The sequence below is a fragment of the Hemiscyllium ocellatum genome, chromosome 19, assembly GCF_020745735.1.
Source record: "Hemiscyllium ocellatum isolate sHemOce1 chromosome 19, sHemOce1.pat.X.cur, whole genome shotgun sequence".
Classification (NCBI taxonomy): domain Eukaryota; kingdom Metazoa; phylum Chordata; class Chondrichthyes; order Orectolobiformes; family Hemiscylliidae; genus Hemiscyllium; species Hemiscyllium ocellatum.
The window spans coordinates 53,194,856-53,220,198 of NC_083419.1; the positions used below are offsets into that span (position 1 = coordinate 53,194,856).

The 25,343-nt window shown below is 40.8% G+C and overlaps 1 protein-coding gene across 4 annotated transcripts in view; it reads right to left on the reverse strand.

The window, feature by feature from the left end:
- Positions 1–25,343, reverse strand: part of cadps2 (Ca++-dependent secretion activator 2) — a 727,075-nt gene that overhangs the window by 226,945 nt on the left and 474,787 nt on the right. For all 4 annotated transcript variants that reach the window (XM_060839929.1, XM_060839928.1, XM_060839926.1 and 1 more), the window contains exon 12: positions 17,667–17,803. In XM_060839929.1, coding sequence (XP_060695912.1) covers positions 17,667–17,803 — 137 coding nt within the window. The remainder of the gene's footprint in view (positions 1–17,666; positions 17,804–25,343) is intronic.

Consider the following 25,343-nt stretch of genomic DNA (forward strand, 5'->3'; position numbering starts at 1 on the left):
AATGAGGGGTATGCCAGGTTCCAAGAGATCAATTATGTTAGGGGTTTCTCTAGTCCGAGTGACAGACTTTTCTGAGGCCAGCAGTGAAAAATCAGAATGGTCTATTGCTTCCCTGGTGCCAGGATCAAGGATGTCTCAAAGTGGGTGCAGAATGTTCTCAAGGGGAGAGGGGCCAGCAAGAGGTCATTGGAACCAACGACATTGGATGGGAAAAGGTTAAGATTCTGAAGGGAGAATATAGAACGTTAGGCAGGAATTTAAAAAGGAGGTCCTCGAGAGTAGTCATATCCCGGGGCTACGAACAAGTGAGGGCAGAAATAGGGAGGATAGGGCAGATGAATGCATGGCTGAGGAGCTGGTGTATGGGAGAAGGATTCATATTTTTGGATCATTGGAATCTCTTTGGAGCAGAAGTGACCTGAACAGGAAGGACGGATTGCACCTACATTGGAAGGGGACTTATATACTGGCAGGGAAATTTGCTAGAGCTGCTTGGGAGGATTTAAACTAGTAAGGGGGGGGGGGACCCAGGGAGATAGTGAGAAGAAAGATCAATCTGAGACTGGTACAGTTGAGAACAGAAGCCAGTCAAACAGTCAGGACAGGCAGGGAGAAGGTAGGACTAATGAATTAAACTGCATTTATTTCAATGAAAGAGGTCTAACAGGGAAGGCAGATGAACTCAGGACATGGTTTGGAACATGGGACTAGGATATCATAGCAATTATAGAAACATGGCTCAGGGATGGACAGGATTGGCAGCTTAATGTTCCAGGATACAAAAGCTACAGGAAGGATAGAAAGGGAGGCAAGAGAGGAGGGGGAGTGGCATTTTTGATAAGGGATAGCATTACAGCTGTGCTGAGGGAGGATATTTCTGGAAATACATCCAGGGAAGTTATTTGGGTGGAACTGAGAAATAAGAAAGGGATGATCACCTTATTGGGATTGTATGATAGACCCCTGAATAGTCAGAGGGAAATTGAGAAACAAATTTGTAAGGAGATCTCAGCTATCTGTAAGAATCATAGGGTGGTTATGGTAGGGGATTTTAACTTTCCAAATATAGATTGGGACTGCCATAGTGTTAAGGGTTTAGACGGAGAGGAATTTGTTTAGTGTGTACAAGAAAATTTTCTGATTCAGTATGTGGATGTACCTGCTAGAGAAGGTGCAAAACTTGACTTACTCTTGGGAAATAAGGCAGGTCAGGTGACTGAGGTGTCAGTGGGGGAGCACTTTGGGGCTAGTGACTATAATTCTATTTGTTTTAAAATAGTGATGGAAAAGGATAGACCAGATCTAACAGTTGAAGTTCTAAATTGGAGAAAGGCCAATTTTGCTGGGATGAGGCAAGAACTTTCAAAAGCTGATTGGAGGCAGATGTTTGCACGCAAAGGGATGTCTGGAAAATGGGAAGCCTTCAGAAATGAGATAACAAGAATCCAGAGACAGTATATTCCTGTCAGTGTGAAAGAAAAGGCTGGTAGGTATAGGGAATGCTGGATGACTAAAGAAATTGAGGGTTTGGTTAAGGAAAAGAAGGAAGCATATGTCAGGTTAGACAGGATAGATCGAGAGAACCCTTAGAAGAGTATAAAGAAAGTAGGAGTATACTTAAGAGGGAAATCAGGAGGGTAAAAAGGTGACATCAGATAGCTTTGGCAAACAGAATTAAAGAGAATCCAAAAGGTTTTTACAAAGACATTAGGGACAAAAGGGTAACTAGGGAGAGAATAGGGCACCTCAGAGATCAGCAAGGCAGCCTTTGTGCGGAGCCGCAGAAAATGGGGAGATACTAAATGAGTATTTTGCATGAGTATTTATTATGGAAAAGGATATGGAAGATATAGAATGTAGGGAAATAATTGGTGACATCTTGAAAATGTCCATATTACACAGGAGGAAGTGCTGGATATCTTGAAACGCATGAAGGTGGATAAATCCCGAGGACCTGATCAGGTGTACACTAGAACTCTGTGGGAAGTGATTGCTGGGCTTCTTGCTCAGATATTTGGATCATTGATAGTCACAGATGAGATGCTGGAAGACTGGAGGTTGGCTAACATGGTGCCACTATATAAGAAGGGTTATAATGACAAGCCAAGGAACTATAGACCTGTGAGCCTGACATCGGTGGTGGGCATGTTGTTGGAAGGAATCCTGAGGGATAGGTTGTACATGTATTTGGAAAGGCAAAGTCTGATTAGGGATAGTCAACATGGCTTTGTGTGTGGGAAATCATGTCCCACAAACTTGATTGAGTTTTTTGAAGAAGTAACAAAGAGGATTGATGAGGGCAGAGCAGTAGATGTGATCTACATGAACTTCAGTAAGGCTTTCGACAAGGTTGTTCATGGGACACTGGTCAGCAAGGTTAGATCTCATGGAATACAGGGAGAACTAGCCATTTGGATACAGAACTGACTCAAAGGTAGAAGACAGAGGATGGTGGTGGAAGGTTGTTTTTCAGACTAGAGGCCTGTGACCAGTGGAGTGCCACAAGGATTGGTGCTGGGTCCACTATTTATCATCATTTATATAAATGATTTGGATTTCAGCATGAGGGGTATAGTTAGTAAGTTTGCTGATGACACCAAAATTGGAGGTGTAGTGGACACTGAAGAAGGTTACCTCAGGTTACAACGGGATCTTGATCAGATGGGCCAATGGGCTGAGAAGTGACAGATGGTGTTCAATTTTGATAAATGCGAGGTGCTGTATTTTGGGAAAGCAAATCTTAGCAGGATTTATACACTTTATGTTAAGGTCCTCGGGAGTGTTGCTAAACAAAGAGACCTTGGAGTGCAGGTTCATAGCTCCTTGAAAGTAGAGTTGCAGGTAGATAGGATAGTGAAGAAGGCGTTTGGTATGCTTTGCTTTATTGGTCAGAGTATTGAGTACAGGAGTTGGGAGGTCAAGTTGCAGGACATTGGTTAGGCCACTTGGAATATTGCGTGCAATTCTGGTCTCCTTCCTTTCGGAAAGGTGTTGTGAAACTTGAAAAGGTTCAGAAAAGATTTACAAGGATGTTGCCAGGGTTGGAGGATTTGAGCTGAACAGGCTGGGGCTGTTTTCCCTGGAGCATCGGAGGCTGAGGGGTGACCTTATAGAGGTTTCCAAAATCATGAGGGGGATGGATAGGATAAATAGACAAAATCTTTTCTCTGGGGTCGGGGAGTCCAGAATTAGAGGGCATAGGTTTAGGGTGAGAGGGGAAAGATATAAAAGAGACCGAAGGGGCAACCTTTTCACGCAGAGGGTGGTATGTGTATGGAATGAGCTGCTAAAGGAAGTGGTGAAGGCTGGTACAATTGTAACATTTAAAAAACATTTGGATGGACATACGATTAGGAAAGGTTTGGAGGGATATGGGCCGGGTGCTGGCAGGTGGGACTAGATTGGGTTGGGATATCTGGTCAGCATGGACGGATTGGACCGAAGGGTCTGTTTCCATGCTGTACATCTCTATGACTCTATTTTAAAATCAAATCCTCTATTGCAGATATGTGTAATGTCCTTCTATTTCAGTAATCTCACAAGTCAATTCCTAAAGGTTGTAATGGACCCATTCTTTGCTCATCCATCTTTCCAAGTGAAGTAGCAACTTGGAAACTGTAGGTGTTAACAGTAAAATCAGGAGGCCATTCAATTCATTGGGACACATCCTGGCTTTTTGTTAGAGCAATCCAAAAGTAATCCCACTGTTTTCCTCTGGACTCTTGGATATTCATTTTTTTTTAAGTATTTAGCAACCTTTCTCTTAAAATATGCAATTAACTGCACCTCAGTAACACCCAGTGCAAAAGCATTCCATGACCCTTTGTGATGCAATTTCACAAAAGCTATCTCAACCTCTTAACGGTAATTTTAAATTGGTGGCTCACTGATTGGTGACTGTAATATTCCTTCACACTCAAACTATTTCTGGGACTCCTGCGAATGTTGCTCTTGAACGAGTTGCTATTATCAGTGCAGCAACAGCACAGGACAAAGCACTCAAACAAGTTTCCATCATTGCCAGACAAGAGCATCAATACTTTTTTTTAAATCTTGCACCTTTCTCTCCAAAAATATCACTGAGACTGAGAACTTAATAAATCAAGAGTCAGTGCCTGGATTTGTTTACCGTATTTGAAGTCTGTCCAGTCCCTACTTACTCTCACTCAGAAATAATAGTTTTAGTATGGCAAAGATGCAAACATTTTCATCCCATTTTATAATGCAATAGTGTTTAAACTTGGTATGTTCCATTATTTATCCATTATCACAAAAACAAACACAACAGGTTTCAGTGTAAGTAAGATCTGAAATGCAACTCGCTTGCTACCCAGAATATATACATAAGTCACAAAATAGGAAGAGACTGCATGAGACTATCCAGTAAGTTAATGAAAAGAACAATGTATTTGCAATGTTTACGTGTAAATATATTAATGCAAACATCCTGCTGTTCAGTGAATGCTGTTTCATTAACATTTAACAACATTAGCGGATAATCCTGTTCAATTGTTCATGGAGTCAGGTGAAATCCAAAATTTCCTACAGAGCTAACAATGGAGTCATAGTTTTTGTACATACAGAAATCAGTTTAGAGTGACTTCCTGATAATGGTGTAACAAATGGGTAATAACACTGTGATGAACAATGTAACATTGCTGATTAACACTGGGGACAAACAGGCCAAACTTGGAACAAACCACAATATGAAATGTACATGTTATGAAATGAGGAGAAGAATGCATCTGCAGAAGTGTTTATCAGACAGTAAGATATATAATGAATTCAATTAGTTCATATTCTCCAAGGGTTCTATTCAGCTAAATCATACAAATCAGGACAATCTCACGTTCATTTCTTAGTTTGTGTTGAATTATTTGACCCCTGCCAGTGTGATGGTGTGGTTTTTATAATTGGTCTGAGCTTAATCCAGGATCAGGGACAGTTCAACAAGCCTAGAGGTGGTAACTAGGGTATCAAGCTTGATGTAATGGGTAAGACACCAGGCTGGACTTTTACCGCCCCTCAGTGGGGGAATGGTGGGTGGAGTGGCATACAATCCTATCCCTTCTGCCCTATCATCTTGTCCACGGTGGGAAGGGTTGCAGACAGCTTTCCTGCCAAGAGCCCAATTTGTTTCCACAGATGCAGCCAATAAATGACATCTTCCAGCCCCTGCTGCATTTAATCAGTGATTGTGGATGGGCAGATATTGGGGTGGAGGGGAGATTTGTGGTCAAGAGTTCTGCTGCCTCAAGAAATTAATCTTAGTGTGGCCTTTGGGGTTGAGTATAGAAGCTCTGCTATTTGGTCCTCTTTGACCCTTTCTGTTCACTATGTTATGCATATATATATAAATAAGCACTTTCTATAATGACCTATACTTCAGAAATATCATTTGTATGTCATCTTGTAATGTCCTGAAGCTTTGCAGCCAATGAGGTCACAATTGCTATGTGGGAAACATGTAATCATATGATCTGGTCAATTTGCCCAGGTCCAACAAACATCATTATGATAATGACCCAGATTATCCGATTTTTTTCATGATGTTGGCAAAGGGATTAATACTTACTCATATGATTGATGCATTCGTCTTTGAAATAGTGCAACAGGGTCTTCTATATTTAACAGAGGGGACAACTTAGCATGGCCAATTCTCCTAACCTGCACATCTCTGGACTGTGGGAGAAAGCCGGACCACCTGCAGAGAACCCACACAAACAAGGTGTGTGGAGGGGGGGAATGTACAAACTCTACACAGACAGTCACTTGAGGCTGGAATCAAATCTGGGTCCCTGGCATTGTGAGGCAGCAGTGCTAACCACTGAGCACCCCACCGTGCTGCCCTAAACTTATCCCTCCACCTTCAAGGATTTATGTACATATTGCCCTGTGTCTCTATATTAATGCAGCCCATATAAAACTGAGGCATTTAGTTCATTATCTCTCCTTACATTTCATACCAAAATGCATTATTCAGTTTTTGATGCCACATCTTAACTGACATATACCCATCCTTTGCACCATAGCACTTAAAACTTTCTGAATGCTGTTATTATCATCTTTATCAATTCCTACATTTCACAGTTTTATGCTGTCAGCAAATCTTAAATTTATGTGCTTTATATCCAAGTACTCATCATAATATAGGTGAATAGTCTGACTAAACAATACGTACATAACTCCAGTCTAACCACTATTACATGTTTCTGTCCTTTAACCAATCTTGTACACAAATGCAACTGCCTCTTCAATCCCATAATCTTTAATTTTATCCCGGAGTGAATTGTGTGGTATGTTGTTAAACCCCTTTTGAAAGTCTGTGGACATAACAACAACAACATTGCTCCCAACCTTTGTTACCTCAAAAAAATTCAATGCGACTACATCAGTTTAGGATATCTGGTCAGTATGGATGAGTTGGACCTAAAGGTTGTGTTTCCATGCTCCATAATTCTATGACACTAAATTTGATAAATGCATTTAACAAATCTGAGCTAACTTCCATTTATTAACCCAACCTTTCTAAATACCAATTAATTTTGTCCAAGATTTTGTCATGGCACTAATGTGAAGCTGATTAGTCTACAGTTAGCCATTTTGCCTTTATCCCCCTTTTAAATAACAGTGGTGTAACACTGAGTAGTCTAGTCTACTAATGCTTACCTGAAATCCGAAGAGGATTGGGAGATTGTAGCCTGAATGTTCTCAATTTCCATCTTAACTTCTTACATTCAGCCCAGGCAATTAACTTTTCTACTTCAAAAATTGCAATCATTTTATTTATTTTTATTCTATTGAATGGTGCTACTGCTTCCTCTTTTACTGATTTGTAAAGAACAAAAATCACTTTGGTTTAAATTATGATTTGCCACTGGGTCTGCTGACTCTCACAGTTCATCAGGCTTCTGTCACTAACTAATAAAAAAAGCAATGCAATCACCAAATGTACAACTCGATAAAAGCTGCCTACCTTCCATCTGTTAATATTACATACACTAATACAGATTGGAATGCTTTGATTTCAGTCGTATCAAAATGCATTGCCACATGACTTGGTGTCTGGTGTAAGTGTGATGAGAATGATATATAGCTATTCTTCAGCAAAACATATGAAAACCACTTTCATGCCAATTGCTTTGTGAAGTGCAGCACTCTTTGTTGATTTTACTTAATCTGTGGCTTCAATGATATACATTGGCCTCCAAATAAATTAATTCCCTGCCTTTGGATATACCCTTCAATGGTTATGATTTGTAAAGAAGCAAATCTTAATGAAACAGTGAAGGATGGTTCTATCTATCCAAAACTTCTGAAATGGGGATATTAGTGAGTTTTGAGAAGATTTGTAGCTCAGGTTGAGATTCTGGATGTAGGTTTGCTCGCTGACCTGTAAGGTTCGTTTTCAGACATTTCGTCACCTTACCAGGTAACATCTTCCATGAGCCTCCAGACAAAGCCTGCTTTCAATTGATGTGTTTAGGGTTCCTTGGGTTGGTGATGTCATTTCCTGTGGTGATGTCATTACCAGTTATTTTTCTCAGAAGATGGTAAATGGGATCCAAGTCAATGTGGTTGTTGATAGCGTTCCAGTTGGAATGCCATGCTTCGAGGAATTCTCATGCATGTCTCTGTTTGGCTTGTCCTAGGATGGATATGTTGTCCCAGTCGAAGTGGTGTCCTTCCTCATCTGTATGTAAGGATATTAGTGAGAGAGTATTTTGTGGCTAGTTAATATTCATGTATCCTGGTGGCAAGATTTCTGCCTGTTTGTCCAATGTAGTGTTTATTACAGTTCTTGCAAAGTATTTTGTAAAATACAATAGTTTTGCTTGTTTTCTGTATAGGGTGTTCTAGGAAAAAGTGATGACTGCAGATGCTGGAGATCAGAGCTGAAAATGTGTTGCTAGAAAAGCACAGCAGGTCAGGCAGCATCCAAGGAGCAGGAGAATCGACGTTTCGGGCATGAGCCCTTCTTCAGGAATGAGAAAAGTGTGCCAAGCAGGCTAAGATAAAAGGTAGGGAGGAGGGACTTGGGGGAGGTGCATTGGAAATGCGATAGGTGGAAGGAGGTTAAAATGAGGTTGATAAGGTGAGGGTGATAGGCCAGAGTGGGGATGGGGGCAGAGAGGTCAGGAAGAAGATTGCAGGTTAGGAAGGTGGTGCTGAGTTCGAGGGTTGGTACTGAGACAAGGTGGGGGGAGGGGAAATGAGGAAACTGCAGAAATCTGAGTACATCCCTTGTGGTTGGAAGGTCTGTATAGGGTGTTTCAAGTTCATTAGCTGCTGTTTTAGTGTGTTGGTGGGTTTTTGGACTACCATGATGCCAAGCGGTCTGAGTAGCCTGGCAGTCATTTCCAAGATGTCTTTGATGTAGGGGAGAGTGGCTCGGGTTTCTGGATGTGTAACAAGCAGACAAAACACATCCAGAAACCCTAGCCACTCTCCCCTATATCAAGGGCATCTCAGACCAAAAGACAGGTGAATTGGCCATAGTGTTAGGTGCATTAGTCGGGGGAAATGGGTCTGGGTGGGTACTCTTCAGCGAGTCGGTGTGGACTTGTTGGGCCGAAGGGCCTGTTTCCGCACTATAGGGAATCTAATCTAATCTAATCTAAACTGTAACAAACATTACATTTGACAAACAGGCAGAAAACCTGCCACGAGGATACATGAACATCAACTAGCCATAAAAAGACATGACCCACTCTCACTAGTATCCTTGCATACAGATGAGGAAGGACACCACTTCTACTGAGACAACATATCCATCCTAGGTCAAGCCAAACAGAGGTACGCACGAAAATTCCTAGAAGCATGGTATACCAACCAGAACTCTATCAACAAACACATTGTCTTGGATCCCATTTACCATTCCCTGAGAAAAAGAACAGGACATGACATCAGCAAAGAAATGATATCACCACAGAAAATGTCATCACCAACCCAAGGAAACCCAAACACAATAACAAAAAGCGGGTTATACCAGCAGCGCTTCATCCGGAGCATCACTGAAGATGTTACCTAGTATGGTGACGAAACTTCTGAAAATGAACCTTCCAACTCAGCAATAAACCTACATCCATGCTCAACTCTGTTGCTCAGCTGCACAGATGTAGCTAGTGCACCTCTCACATTTCTATCAGGACACTACTTTTGCTGAAAGTAGGTGTTAGATGTTTTGGATTGAAAAGTAACTTCTTTTAGGATCCAACTCTCTCAGTATTGTAATCAAGAACAGAACAGAGATAATTCTCCAGCAACAAGTGCACCTGTCTACTCACAAACCATGGTCAAGAAACAAACACTGCAACTCCAGGAAACTGGAAACAAAAACAGAAGATGTTGGGAATTCTCAGCCAGTAAGGCACAGCAGTTGTGTGGAGAAACAGAGTGATTGTTTGGGTCAGTGCACTTCAACATGATCCACCTATTGCTCTTGCCCACCATCAGTACTGGCATCCTTTGTGGTGTGTGCATGTATGGTGGGTAACTGCCAGAGTGGATGAGATTTCAGTATTTCAATGGCACATATTGATACACACTTTGTTCCATTTTTGGAAGGGTACTGTCTCCTTTAACATCCCCATCCTTTAACTCCACAAAAACTATCCTAGACAAAAATAACTTTTGGCCCACTGGCTATTGCAATAAGCTACACAAAGTATTTAGGGCTCACTTGCCCAGCTCTTTGTACTTCAGTGTGTTGTGAATGGAATTGCAATTGGTTTCAGTGACTGAGTGGCTCTTAAATTTCATTGTTTCTGTCACATACATGAGGGTTGTTACATTACAATTTTAATATTGACAAAAATGCAACTCCCAACAGGTTTAGAGAAAAGGAGGGTGGGTGGAAAAGACAAGATTTCTTCTGTAATTCTACTGTTCAAGAGATCAGTCACAATTGCTTTCTAACACACTAGCATCTGCCCAAGGCTTTCCCAGTGGCCAACCAAGCAATGTACAAAGTTCTGCACTTCTCAGAGTTAAGGCTTTAGTCTTAAATCTAGAAAAATACGTAGCCAATATTACTTTCGTCAACCTCTGATAAATGAGTATTTCCCCCTCGGAAAATATTTCCATTTCTTACCCCCTGAGCGTTGGCTGAATTGACAAAGCATTTGTCTGCAAATCCATCACCTGAATTATATCAATATAAATTCCTTTGTTAATACTTAGATTAACATCTTAGAAGAAAATACCCTGCCACTTCCCATGTATGAAGTACACAATTTAATTACAGATAGAAACTGAAACACAATGTTAACTTTGAGAAATATTTATTCACTATTAAAATATGGGCGAATTAATATACAAACATATTGTCTAGATTTTCTAACAAATGAATATTCCTGACAAAAATGAATAAAACTAATCAAAAACCTGAGAGCAAGCTATGTTTCTACCTAATGTTCCTATTAAATTATGCTAAATATACAGTGTTCAGCAGTCTGAGAGGCATCACTCACGCCCTGTGTCACAAACACAGAGCCAACCAAAACATATTTAAAAGGACTACATACTAAAAAAACTACACACAAAACAAAATTTTGCCAGGAACAATGATTGCACCTCACCTCAACACTAACTTTCTGAGGAACGTACAGAGATCTTCTCCTCACTGGATGCAAGACTATTTTCTAATTCAGGTTAACACTGTTAATTAATTTGTTAAAGCGTGTGGTTGTGTTTTAATGAAATATCAGCATGTGTATTCTTTGCACCCAGCTATTTCAGAAACTAATATACTGTACAGATACACAACTCCAGTGGTTACCATGGAAATGATTTCCTGGTGGTCCGTTATTGCTGGGACATGTCTCCAGCTGCTAAAATAGATAGAAAAACAATGGTTGAAGCATATATGACCACCAACATATTTGACTGCCTCATGAATTTCTCCTTTAGAATCACGTCAAAAAAAGGGCCAAATATTTACAAAAACAAAAAAAAATCCTAAATTGTTTTTCAAAACATATGGCTTCTGCAGACAAGGTTTCTGCTCATTGTTTGATTACCAATACCCTGCGAAGTTGTAATTGACCTTTCTCGATAGTTACGGACGATGTTTTAATTGCTATTCCTGTGAGTACGTTGTAGTATTTTCCACCACTGCCACCACGTAATATTGGGCTAGGGGTGGTTGTTGCCACTTACCCTCTTGTCTAGGACCTGTCCTATTCTCAGTAGTAAAGGATAGACCACTGATGATTCCAAATGGAAAAGGCACTTTTCTTATTTCACAAGGTAGTTTGCTGTATGATAGCAACAAATACAATTCACATCAGGCATGATTCTCAGGATTACATTAGTTGTTTGCAAAGGCTAGTGCCGAATTCACTGTCACTACCCAAAGATTATTTGACATCATCAGATTGGGTGGAGCTCAATGTTACATGAACATTGATGCCTTTAGAACCATTACCTTATACAACGGTGTTCAGCCAGGAATTCCAGAATTTTAGCTAGAGGTGATGATGATGGTCATTGCATAGTCAGAATAGTATGTGATATGCAGGGAAGTTTGGTAGTAAAGATGTTACCTTGACAGTTCTACATATATGTCTCTACATAATTATTTTAGAACTCTGAGGAAGGGTCACCAGATCCAAAGCACTAACTCTGATTTCTCTTCACAGATGCTGCCAGACTTGCTGACCTTTTCCAGCAACTTGTTTTTGTTTCTGCATTTTTGTGAGTTGTGTGGCTCACTGGCATTATTGATTATCTCTGTACTAATAACAGAATAGCGTTGAATTGGGGAGTAACTTGTCACATGATATTCATAATTTTTTGAGGGATACATCCTTATGAAATCTTTCACACAGACAGCCAGATGCCAGTTGTCATAGCTACACTGGACTAGCAACTTGAGGAAGTAGCTCATCCTGGTGCCACAGGCTTCCAGCACTACCGACATGATGTTGTCAGATCCTACATTTTTACTGTGCCCAATCATTTTTCAGCCGTGAATCAAACTAGTTGAGTAGTAGCATCTCAAATGGCAGGGACATAAGAAATGGGAGAGGTTGCAGGAGTATGGCTTTTGAGCTGGCTCCAAGCTTTCAGTACAATCATGCTTGATCTTTGGCTTTAACACCACAAATTTACCTGCTCCCTTGACTCCGTGAGAAGCTAAAGTTTTGAATATATTGAACACAAAGGAAGATAATGATGGTTCTTCCACAATGCTCCATGGGAGCGATTTTGTATCTCAGCACTTTACTCTAAGACTGTGCCTCCATGTTTGAGATTTCCCAGCTAGGTGCAACAATTTCATTGTGTTTTGCTGTCAAGCCTCTTTAGAATTTTGTATGTTTCATTGAGATCGCTCTTCATTCATCTGAACCTCAGGGAATATAGATCTAACCTGATCAACTTCCCTTTGTGGAATAACCCTTTCATCCAGGTACCAGTCTAGTGAATGTTTGCTCTATTACCGGTAAAACAAATATATCTTTTTTTTAAAATCTAGAGACCAAAACTACAAACACTACTCCAGGCATGGTTTCACAAAACCCAAATAAACACTTATAGGAAAGCATCTTTATTCCTGTATTTCCTGTAAATCCAAACAAACACATATACTGGTTCCCCTTTATTTACCCTACCAACTACATCCTCAAAAAACATTTAAGACTTGATCAACAGAATTTGCCTTTTGCAAAATCATCTTCACTTGATCTGATCAGCCAACTGAGACACACAACTCACAAAAGTGCACAAAAACAGAAGTTGCTGGAAAGAGTCAGCAGGTCTGGCAGCATGAACTTCCTTCTCATTAAAATAAAAACAACAAATCTAAGGAGTGCTACAGTAAATTAACAAGAGTCTATTTACCACCACCTTCAAAGTATTCACCTGCTCCATTGTCTTTCTAAGGCCAAGAGTTCCAAAACTGCATAACTCTGTGACGGAAAATAAATTCTCATAATCTCTGTCTTGGAAAGGAAGCACTTAATTTTAAACTGTGCTCCCCAGTTCTGGACTCACCCACAAGAGGAGACATCCTTTCTATGTGTACCTTGTCAAGACCATTCAGAATCTTATATTCCTCAATCCAGTCACTCTTCGTTCTTCTAAAGTCCAGTGTAAACAAGCTCAGCCCCTCTAATCTTTCCTCATAAGGCAACCTGATCATTCCCAGTATAAATCTCATAAACCCTCAATGAACAACCTCAAATTACTTCGCATTCTTCCTTAAGTAAGAAAACTGCAGTATTCAAAATGTAGCCTCACCAATGCTCTAAATAAGTGAAACACAACATCGTTACTTTATGTTCAATTCATCTCATAATCAAGTAATTAACTAGTCTCCTTACATACTTGCTTTACTTGCACACTAACTTTTTGTTTGCTTTATGAGAACAGCTAGATTCTATTACTATTCTAATTCTATTTGACATTTTTGACAAAACAACTACCATAAACGTGTTCTTACAGAAAACTTGGACTGCACACACATATCAAACTACCTACGTTAGACAAATCAAACTGAGTTCTTATTATTGACCAGTGATGTCCAACAAAACTGTCACTTAATGCATGTGGTTCACCAACCACAAGCTCATGGTAAATTGAGATGCTGTCAATCTGTAGAGTTCAAAAATGCTAAGCTGTTTTAAACCTGCAGTAGTGGATAATGAGTATGGGTGTCATTTGCTAAATGTTTGTTTGTTGTTCCGAGCTCAATTCAGGACATATAATCACCAAATTGGTATTTGACAGAAGTCACATACTGGTCTAACCATGACTATGCTTCTTAGAATATAATGCAGTTGTTAAATTTCTAGCGATGTGAATACTGATTGTTACAATTAAAATAGTTTCTGTTCCAGTTCTCTCGAAAAGATGATACATTCATATCTACAGGTCTGCTCTCTGAAATGCAGGGATACAGCAGTCAGACTTTAGAATTTTCTAGAGGAGTCTAGTAATATATAGGATGTTAATTAAACAATTGGTTTTATTTAGCAGGTGGCATATGGACTCTGTAAAACAGTCAAGGTGAACGAGCAATGGAATGGGTGGCCCAACTGCCAATGAGGATTGAGAAGTGCAATGGACTAAGAGTTACGAGTGGACAGTCTCAAGACTGCCCATCTATTCAACAAAATCACGGCTGGATTGTAGCCTCAACTCCACTTTCCTGCCAACCTCGACTGTCACTGCTATAGAAGCAAGTTACTGCAGAGCTGGAGATCCAGAATCAAAACAAAATATGTTAGGGAAACTCAGCACCTGTGGTGAAAGAAACAGAGCTAATATTTCCAAGACCAATAACCACTTCCACTACCTCTGGGAAAGAAATTCCACAAAGCCACAAGCCTCTGAGAGGCATACATTCTAACCTAGATGGGTGACCCCCAATTTTCATACTGTGTCCTCTAGTTCTAGGAATAGTCACTGGACCTGAAACATTAACTCTGGTTTCTCTCCACAGATGCTGCCAGACCTGCTAAGTTTTTCCAGCAATTTCTGTTTTTGTTCCTGTAGTTCCAGTCTGACCCACAAAGGGATCATTTCAGCATCCGCTGTGTTGATTCCTGAAGAATCTTTTATGTTTCAAGAAGATTGACTTTCATTCTTCTGAGTTCCACAAATACACATTCAACCTTTTCTCAAAGGATAGATTCCCCATTCCAGGAATTAATCTGGGAACCTCCATCAATCGCTTCCATTGCAGTTATGTCTGTTCTGAAACAAGGAGATCAAAACTGAATGCTGGAGATGGTTCAGAAGGGATTTATCAGGAGGTTGTTGGGTATGGAAGGTCTGAGTTATAAAGCAAAGCTGGATAGGCTGGGGCATTTTTCACAGGTACATAGGAGGTTGAGCGGTGACCTGATAAAAGTTCATAAAATAATGAGAAATATAGATATTGTTAATGGTAGTTGTCTTTTCCTATGATGGGGGATTTCAATAATGGGGGCACATTTTTAAAGTGAGAGGAGACTTTAAAAAAAGGCATGGGGGCACATTTTTTACACAGAGGGTGGCTCATGTGTGGAGTGAACTTCCTGAGGAAGTGGTGGATGTGGCTACAATTACAACGTTTAAAAGACATTTGGATAATTACATGAACAGGAAAGGTTTGGAGGGATATGGGCCAGTAGCAGACAGGTAGGTCTAGTTTAGTTTGGGATTAAGGGCAGCATGGAGAGAAGGGTCTGTTTTGTACTATATGACTCTATGATCCTGTGTGATGAAACCAATGCCTGTACAAGTGTAAGTAAAAAAAACACCTTTACTTTTATATTCCATTCCCTCTACAATAAACATTTTGCTTGCCTTCCTAATCACTCATTACTGCATTGGCATACTAACTACTGGTGATTCATGTACCAGGACACCCAGATCCTTCTGTACTGCAGAGTTCTGCAATAGGGGTTGTTTCTCAATTTGTTCCGACCAAAGTGAACGAGAAGTGATGTGCCAAACTGAGTCAGTGCAGCAAAATCCAAACCTTGCAGCAAAATCCAAACTTTACCTTAATATAACTGTGGAAATGAGTGACTAAAAGGAATGGACTGCTCTTTGTGTAAAAGGAATGATTAAATGAGGTTGGTCATGAGTTAAAAATCTATTAAATCTTTAGATTCTGTGCTCAGAATTGTTCAGTGAGAGAACATAAGCAAGGCAAGGGTCAGAGCACCGAGGCCAATAGGTAGAGATTAGTCGATTCTTTTCCATCATTCAGGTTCCTCACACATCAACCTAGATAAAAGCCATGCAGCTTGCTCATGACCTCTCTAAATAAAATACAGCACTCTCTCAGAAACATAACACTTCAATTAACAGATCTCCAGGTCACCATTGTTCGAGAATATACAGCTCGTTTTGATTTAAAATCAGAGTTGCATTCCTGAAAATCACAAGCTACATGAAGACTGAGTGAAGTACTGCTTTCCAAAGGAATCAATGTTAAAGCTGGAGTTAGGTTCTGAAGAAGTTTTCTTAGGAAAGAATTCAATGTTATGCCTGCATCCTCTAAGTTGAATTATTTTAGAAAAACTATATTCCTGCATTGGTAAATAAAATAACTGATAAAATAAAAGTTTCAAGGCACCTGTATTTAAATAAATGCAATATTTTATTTCTTGTGCCTCATGTAGTGGACCCTCTGCTCATGGAGCCAGGTAAGTGCTGGGGCAGGGTCTGTGCTGCAAGGTCATCACTCATCGGGTTGTGGACTGGCTGTGGGACTCTCACTTACTCCAGGCTGCATTATAGCCACTGTCTGGTTTTGTATTTTGTGGGGTCCCTTTCTGCTGGGCTGCTGCCTTCTCTAGGGTCCACCCGGCCCATGGCTCACTTGGGCGGCCCCTCTTGGTTGTCCGCTGATCGAGGCACGTCTTGACTTTCTCTAGCTTTGTTCTGCCAGCTGGGGTCTGATGCAGGCGGCCCCACTGCTTTGGCTGGCATCCCATGGCTGGGGAAGGGGTGTGGGGTGTGGGTGGTGGGGTGTGGGTGGGATGGGAGCAGATGGGAGGTATTGGTTTCGGTCCAAAGTCAATATTACACCATGGGCCAGGGCTGTCAAACTCTGATGTTACCGGTGCTCTGCAAGCCAGTTAACAGAGGGCTGGGGCATTGGAGAAGTGGCCAAGAGGGGCAGCTTCATCATTTCCAAGCAAGTCCCAAAGGACGTGGCAGACTCTCAATGGGGGGAGGAAGCACTTCTGGACGGAGGTGGTATCATGCCGAGGGGTAAGCGGAGACTCCGGCAGGTGGACTGGAGTCTGGTGGTTGGTGAGGTCCTAGTGAAGACCTCAGGCACCAGACAGCATGGGGAGAGGCTGCAGGCTAGAGACAGGCAGAGTGCATGCTCTATGGGGCCAATCAGATTAGGTAATGTTTATGAACAGTACAGAACATACAAAGTTAAAACAAATCTCACTGAACACAACAAGATTTCCGGTCCTAATACCTCATTAAATACAATTTTAAATGTAGACTCCCTCTGGGCAGCTGAACTCCTCTGTGCTGATATCCACATTCAACAAATTAATTTACAAGACAAATGACCTTTTGGGTGAGTTGAAGTGCAGCTTTGTTTGATTAAGATTCAAGTCAAAATATTTGCTCTTAATGAACTGTCATGATCTGGGATGTGGGCAGGGGTGTGTTGTGGGGGCAATACAGGATGGACATTTGGAAAATAATTCCTGACCTTCACAAAATAGGTACTATCTCCAGAGGAAGATACGAGTGATGTGAAAATGCAAACAGGAATACTGCAGCTGCCACAATCAGAACATCCCTCAATGGAAAATGAGTAACTGCTGTATCCTGAACACCTACAGCAGACATGCTTCACTTTGAAGCTTCACAAACTAAAAAGGACTACTGTAGATGTAAACAGATGACAACTTTTGATTGTGTGTTGTGCCTTGAAACACCAGTGTAGCTACTTGCAAAGCCAATAAGTGCACTGAGAGGTTATTACAGGTCTTCAGTCCCTCTGCTGTCTCTTGACTAACTCATATCATACTGCTTTGGTCTATTCTCTTTTCCCTTCGGTGACACAGCAGTGTATCATTTTCAAGTTTGAAATCGAGTGTAGAAAATCCTTAATTCTACTCCTGGCGGGAAGTGTTTAACAGCTAGCATGGTGGGAAGAGTCATTTTGTCCCCGCCACCTCTCTCAGCTGGTTACTCACCAGACAGGAATATGAATCATTCAGCCTGTGCTCTAACGTTTTTCTCTGCAGCATTTCGAACAGGGCGGAATGATCAAACTTGCAGGGATCAGCAGAGATGAATTCATCCATTCCATGCTTCTGAGCTCGGTCTGCATCTGCAGAAGAAATGACAATAATGAAATTCTGCATGTGGCGTGTTTGTTTTAAATTCAGATTCAGATAAAAAACAAAATATATTCCAAAGCAGAATTTTTATCTGAAAAGTGACCTTTAAGTGGAAGGGTATTTGTTTATACTAATATGTAAAGATAAGAAGCACAGAATATGTCACATGCATGACAGTGATTGAAACTAATCTTTAACTACTGTTGCAAATATTCGAAAACATATTGGTTTTGATTCCACTGTCCTTATATTAATGCTCATCATTACTACAAATTAAATTAAACAGCAACTGCAATCCAGACGTTGCCGTCACCAATACTGTGCGCCTCCACAGGGTGTTGAAGGCCGCAATGATGAAATCTGCGCAGAAATCCCTGTAATGGTGTAAATTTAATGTAATTAACAATAGTTATACACTAAAGATAGATTAAAGAAAAACAACTGGCTTCACAGAATCAGGAATAAATGAGTTTTCAATATTGTAGCAAGTGATAATTATTGTACCACCTCACTTTCTAAAAATAATAAATTTTACAAGTGTGGAATCTCCATTCTCTAATAAAATTAATGCTGCAGATTAAAAAAAAATCTTAACTTGTTTTGTTCTCACAGCTTAGTGTCTGCTTTTTCATGTTTCTCCTTTAATCCAACGTGCTTGCTCCACCATTACCTTTTTCTGTATAATGACGTAAAATTAATTCATACACCTGATTGTGATGGTGGTCTAGAAGTAATGTCACTGGTCTAGTAGACCAGAGTCCTAAGCTAAACTTCTGGGGACTTCGGATTTGAATTCCAAGATGGTATATTTGAATGTAATCAAATCTGGAATTCAAAGCTAGTTTAACTGCAACAATGTAACAACTGTGCATTGTTGTTGTAATTCGATCTGATTTCAAATGAAATCCGACATATTTAACTGGTCTGGTTTACATGAGAGTTCAGACTGACATCAATGTGGTTGTCTCCGAACTGACCTCTGACACGGTCCCAGTAAGCCACTCAATTCAAGGGACAACAAATGCTGGCACAGCCAATAATGTTCACATCTCAGGACAAATAGAAATTCTGTGCATCTCAGTGAGCATTTCTGAATCTGACTGATCGAAGAGGATGCCCTGCAGTTTTACCTGATCACAGGCATCTTAAATCTCCTGGAGATGAGAATGCTGCACTGAATAATCCCCAGCCTGCAAGCAATTCCTGCTAACAAGCCAAATAATTTATTAGCAATTGTATCCATGTTGGATGGCAAAAGTTATTGTTTCATTGCTCACAGCAAAATTTGAACTATTATCACCTAGATGGCTTGGATGGAACAGATTATGGGAAAATACACCTTTGCCAGGTGGAGGCTATATGAATCACTTCCTCTCTTGGACTACTGAAACCTGCTATTGATTGACTTCGGTCTTATTAGATACAAAATGCCTACTGAAATGCAATACAGACTCTCACCACATTAAATAAGACAACTGATACTGCAGCAATATGGCAGGTTTTATTGGTGCCATGCACATTGACGTGGCATCCATGAGGGTTTGAGGACCGGTCATTGCTCTGTGGTTGATTCTACTTAAGGACTCATTTAAGAAGTTAATTGGAATTCTTATTTGCAATTGAATAGTTAAAGGGGATGTAAATCTTTTGTAGGTCGTCAATCTTTTACTATCCCTAGTTTGTTTGAGTCGAGTTAGATGAGTTGCGGATAGAGATCAAATGGATTTCTTTTAGAATTGGTTTGATTTTGTTGTTAGGATTTTATTATTCAATGCAGACTGTAATAATCCAGATGGCATGATTTTGTTTCAATCTTTCTCAACTGCATCACTTCTGTAAGCTGTAAACCCTGCCAAAATCCCATTCACAACTGAGGATCTGGAAATAATATAATTCAGGACATCTATTATCCAGATATTAAAATATTAGTTTGGGAGTTAAATTATTGTAAATGGCCTTTGATCCTTTGATTCACATTCAGAATTTCCTATTAACCTACAGTCTTCTAAACCTATTGCCACTTAGATTGACTGTGCCTTCATACACTTCTGTTGATTTTGTGCCTTTTGAAGATACACTTTCAGCGATCCTTTGTCCTGTGACTATTAAAAAAAGCAAATCATTGTAATTTCTCCGACTGGAATCATTTCTTTGCTGCAATTCAAGTGTGCCTTAGCTGTCAGCCAATGCACAGAGAGGAAAGCATTATACACTGCTGCTTAAAAAAGGCAGATATTTCCAAGAAGCTCACCTCTCATTGGTTCTGCGATACCATAAGGCAAGTTTTTGATCAGCTTAAAATTGATTTTTCTTGCTCTCAATGCTGACTCGGCTCCTTTTAATTCTAAAGTAGGTCAAATTATGTTCATTACCTTAAAACGTATAGTCTTTAATGTGTTTGTGCAGCAGTGGCAGGTTTGAGGTCCGAGAAAATTGCTTCATGCAAGTGCACTGAACTGCTTCACAAAAATATTCTTCAGAAAGGGAGACAAAAGCTTACAGACAAACCCAGTAATGACAAATCTCATGATAAAATTCATTATTGATCTCTAGGCGTGATGCTAACCTAGTCAGTCATTTTTAGAAATTTAGCCCCAGATCATATTGATCCACGTCAAGTCCAACATTCAGAAATGAGGCAGGATGGAGCCCATACGTAATACAATCTGAAGGATACACAGTGTCACGTGTTTGAAAGGACAGGCAAAATAATCTATCCTACTTAGCAGTATCAAAGAATGAATCAAATCTATGTGACAGATCCTTCAAAGGTGAATGTGGCATATAAAAGTTCCTGATGGCATTAACAGCTGAGTTTAATGGGATTTCAGGTATGATGATAAAAATACAGGCGGTGTTCGACATATTTTACATCTATTTTCAGGCTTAGCAGTTTTGGTGATTTTATCCAAAAAGCAAACAAGGACAGACTGGAAAGAAGGCAGGCAGTTTGACACAATCTGTAACATGCAGAAAATTCTCTTCAGACTGAGCTCCTGGATTCTAAGTATTCATTCAAAAGTGGTCTTTCAAGGAAGGCTAATGAGCGGCAGGAAATGGGATAGTACTCAGAATGTTATTAGTACATGGACCATTTGGTCCAGATTATCCACACTACCTCACTCTCAAAGCAAGTCTGTTCCACTTATATACCCTTTCCTCATAACCCTGCTAATTTTCCTGATACAGGAATTTATCCAATTTCCTGTTGAAAATCACAACTGAATGCATCTCAGGCAGCATTTTACTGGCACCTACAGCCATCCCTAAGCTGCCAGCCTCTCAAGGGGATATGAGAAGTCAAAACTTTACAATGATTCTTCTTGGCCGTTTGCCATCTTTAGGTTGCTGGCGTGTTATATTGACGTGGTGATGTTGTCATTTGAATTTTCTTGAGCATTGTGCTGGCAGGGAGGAGTCCCGCCAATTGCTAATGTGCATTGAAATCTCTGAGCAAAATGTTTGATTGACTGAGAAACACTGATAACATTTAGGCTGCCACAGTCACTAGCTAAACGCTATTGTTAAATCATGGTGTAATCAGAGGTCAATTTTCCCTTGTATAATGCTTTTGTTCAGAGAGTGATAGAAGTGTTACATGGATGGTAGCATGACTGTGGGGCCAGACTGCTCAGAGTTCAAATCCCACTCCACGACTTGGTGGCCATGGAAGAACACAGACACTGGGTACTGGCATGCATAATGCCTGTACCAGGCTTGGGTGAATGAGAAGAGTTAGTGTAGCAGGAAGCACAACAGACTGTAAAACTGCCTGCCAAAAACAAACAAAAAACTCATGGTTGATATGAACTGGCACAGAGACATATGGGTAAAAACAATGACTGCAGATGCTGGAAACCAGATTCTGGATTAGTGGTGCTGGAAGAGCACAGCAGTTCAAGCAGCATCGGAGGAGCAGTAAAATCGACGTTTCGGGCAAAAACCCTTCATCAGGAATAAAGGCAGAGCCTGAAGCGTGGAGAGATAAGCTAGAGAAAAGTGGGAGTGGGGAGAAAGTAGCATGGAGTACAATAGATGAGTGGAGGAGGGGATGAAGGTGATAGGTCAGGGAGTGGATAGGTGGAAAAGAAGATAGGCAGGTAGGACAAGTTATGGGAACAGTGCTGAGCTGGAAGTTTGGAACTAGGGTGAGATGGGGGAAGGGGAAATGAGGAAACTGTTGAAGTCCATATTGATGCCCTGGGGTTGAAGTGTTCCGAGGCGGAAGATGAGTCTTTCTTTCTCCAGGGGGCTGGTGGTGAGGGAGCGGCGGTGAAGCAGGCCCATGACCTCCATGTCCTCGGCAGAGTGGGAGGGGGAGTTGAAATGTTGGGCCACGGGGCGGTGTGGTTGATTGGTGCGGGTGTCCCAGAGATGTTCCCTAAAGCGCTCTGCTAGGAGGCGTCCAGTCTCCCCATATGATCAACCATCAATGGTGACCTCATAAAACACATCGTTAAAACAGAGAGAGAGAAGACTTGTCTCCAAAGTATTATTTGGGCACAGAAAATATTTTGATGCTTGAACAGGATACCAGAGTCTGTCCATTTTTCTCACCCGTACAATTATTTCATTTTCCTCCATGCTGCTGGAGCAGGGAATTCTCTTCATCAAACACTAATCAGAGGAAATTCTGTGCTCAGAGCTCTTTCAGGTTTTTGGTGTTGATTAATTAGCAGTTAAGAATAGAATTGGATTGATGAGATGGGGGCTAAGGAAGGAAGTGAGAGAAGCACAGTTTATTTGCTGTCAAGGTCGTAAATGCTACAACACAAAATTAAATCTAAGATTTTCTTGGTTGTGATCATAAATATCACAAAGCTGGATTCAAGTGTGAACAGATGAGCAATTTTGATTTAATAACTTTAAATGGAGATGAAGGAGATGGTGTACAGCAGTAAATTTAATAGGGAGGGGCAGGGAGGACATGTTTGGGGAGGGAAATAACAAGGATCATCTGAGATAATAGCGTGTTTTCTGGATTGGCTTGATGCACTGTGAAACCACAAATTCCATTTAAGTACCAGAAGTGACCCTGAGTGAAGGACCCACTAGAAATTTCAATCACACATTCAATTCAAACATAGCTGAAGGGTAAAATGGGGGTCAAGTTAACTTCACTCTTTCAGCAATGAACCTTGATGCTAAGGATGCACTTTGTATGACATTGTGCTCTGATCACTACAGTCAGAGAGTCACAGAGCTGTACAGCACGGAAACAGATCCTTCGGTCCAACCCGTCCATGCCATCCAAATATTCCAGCCTAATCTAGCTCCATTTGCCAGCACCCGGTTCATATCCCTTGAAACCCTTCCTATTCATATACCTAATCAGATGCCTTTTAAATGTTGCTATTGTACCAGCCTCCACCACTTCATCTGGCAGCTCATTCCATACATGTACCACCCTTTGCTCGAAAAGGTTGCCCCTTAGGTCTCTTTTATATCTTTCCCCTCTGGCCCTAAACCTATGACCTCCAGTTCTGGACTCCTCCCAACCGAGGAAAAGACCTTGTCTATTTACCCTATCCATGCACCTCATGATTTTACGAACCTTCTTCAGACCACCGCTCAGCCTTCAATGTTCCAGGGAAAACAGCGTGAGCCTATTCAACCTCTCCCTATAGCTCAAATCCTCCAACCCTGGTAACATCTTTGTAAATGTTTTCTAAACCCTTTCAAGTTTCACAACATAATTCCAATAGGAAGGAGACAAGAATTGCACACAATATTCCAAAGGTGTCCTAACCAATGTCCTGTACAGCCACATCATGACCTCCCAACTCCTGTACTCAGTACTCTGACCAATAAAGGAAAGCATACCAAATGCTTTCTTCACTATCCTATCAACCTGCAACTCTGCTCACAAGGAGCAATGAATCTGCACTCCAACGTCTCTTTGCTCAGCAACACTCCCTAGGACCTTACCATTAGGTGTATAAGTGCAGCTAAGATTTGATTTACCAAAATGCAGCACCTCGCATTTATCAAAATTAAACTCCATCTGTCACTCCTTGGCCCATTGGCCCATCTGATCAAGACCGTGCTGTAATCTGAGGTAACCTTCTTCACTGTCTACTACACCTCCAATTTTGGTGTCACCTGCAAACTTACTAACTATACCTCTTATGCTGACATCGAAATCATTTACATAAATGATGATAAGTAGTGGAATCAGCATCGATCATTATGGCATTCCACTGATCACAGGCCTTCAGTCTGAATAACAACCGTCCACCACCACCCTCTCTCTTCTATCTTTGAGCCAGTTCTGTTTCCAAATGGCTAGTTCTCCCTGTATTCCATGAGATCTAACCTTGCTAATCAGTCTCCCATGGGGAACCTTGTCGAACGCCTTACTGAAGTCCACATAGATCACATCTACCACTCTGCCCTCACCAATCTTCTTCGTTACTTCTTCAAAAAACTCAATCAAGTTTGTGAGACATGATTTCCCATGCATAAAGCCATATTGACTATCCCGAATCAGTCCTTGTCTTTCCAAATACATGTACATCCTGTTCCTCAGGATTCCCTCCAACAACTTGCCCACCACGACGTTAGGCTCACCGGTCTATAGTTCCCTGGCTAGTCCTTACCACCTTTCTTAAATAGTGGCACCATATTAGCCAATCTCCAGTCTCCTGGCACCTTATCTGTGATTATCAATGATACAAATATCTGAGCAAGGGGCCCAGCAATCATTTCCCTAGCTTCCCACAGACTTCTTGATCAGGTCCTGGGGATTTATCCACTTTTATGCTATTCAAGACATCCAGAACTTCCTCCTTTGTAATATGAACATTTTTCAAGATGTCACCTATTTCCCTGCATTCTATATCTTCCATGTCCTTTTCCACAGTAAACACTGCTGCAAAATACTCATTTAGTATCTCGTCTATCTCTTTGGAATCGCCTCAAGCCTATTTGCCAAAGCTATCTCATGTCCCCTTTTTGACCTCCTGACTTTATACTCCTCTAAGGATTTACTCGATCTATCCTGTCTATACCTCACATATGCTTTCTTCTTTTTCTTAACCAAACCGTCACTTTCTTAGTCATCCAGCATTCCCTATACCTAACAACCTTCCCTTTCACCCTAACAGGAATATACTGTCTCTGAATTCTTGTTATCTCATTTCTGAAATTTTCCTATTTTTCAGCCATCCATTTACTTGTGAACATCTGGGCCCATTCAGTTTTTGAATATTCTTGCCTAATACCATCAAAATTGGCCTTTCTCCAGTTTAGAACTTCAACTTTTAGATCTGGTCTTTCCTTTTCCATTACTATTTTAAAACGAATAGAATTATGGTCGCTGACCCCAAAGTGCTCCCCCACTGACACCTCAGTCACCTGTCCTGCCTTATTTCCCAAGTGCAGGTCACGTTTTGCACCTTTGTAGGTACAACCACATACTGAATCAGAAAGATTTCTTGTAAACATTTAACAAATTCCACTCCACCTAAACCCTTAACACTATGGCAGTCCCAGTCTATGTTTGGAAAGTTAATATCCCCTACCATAATC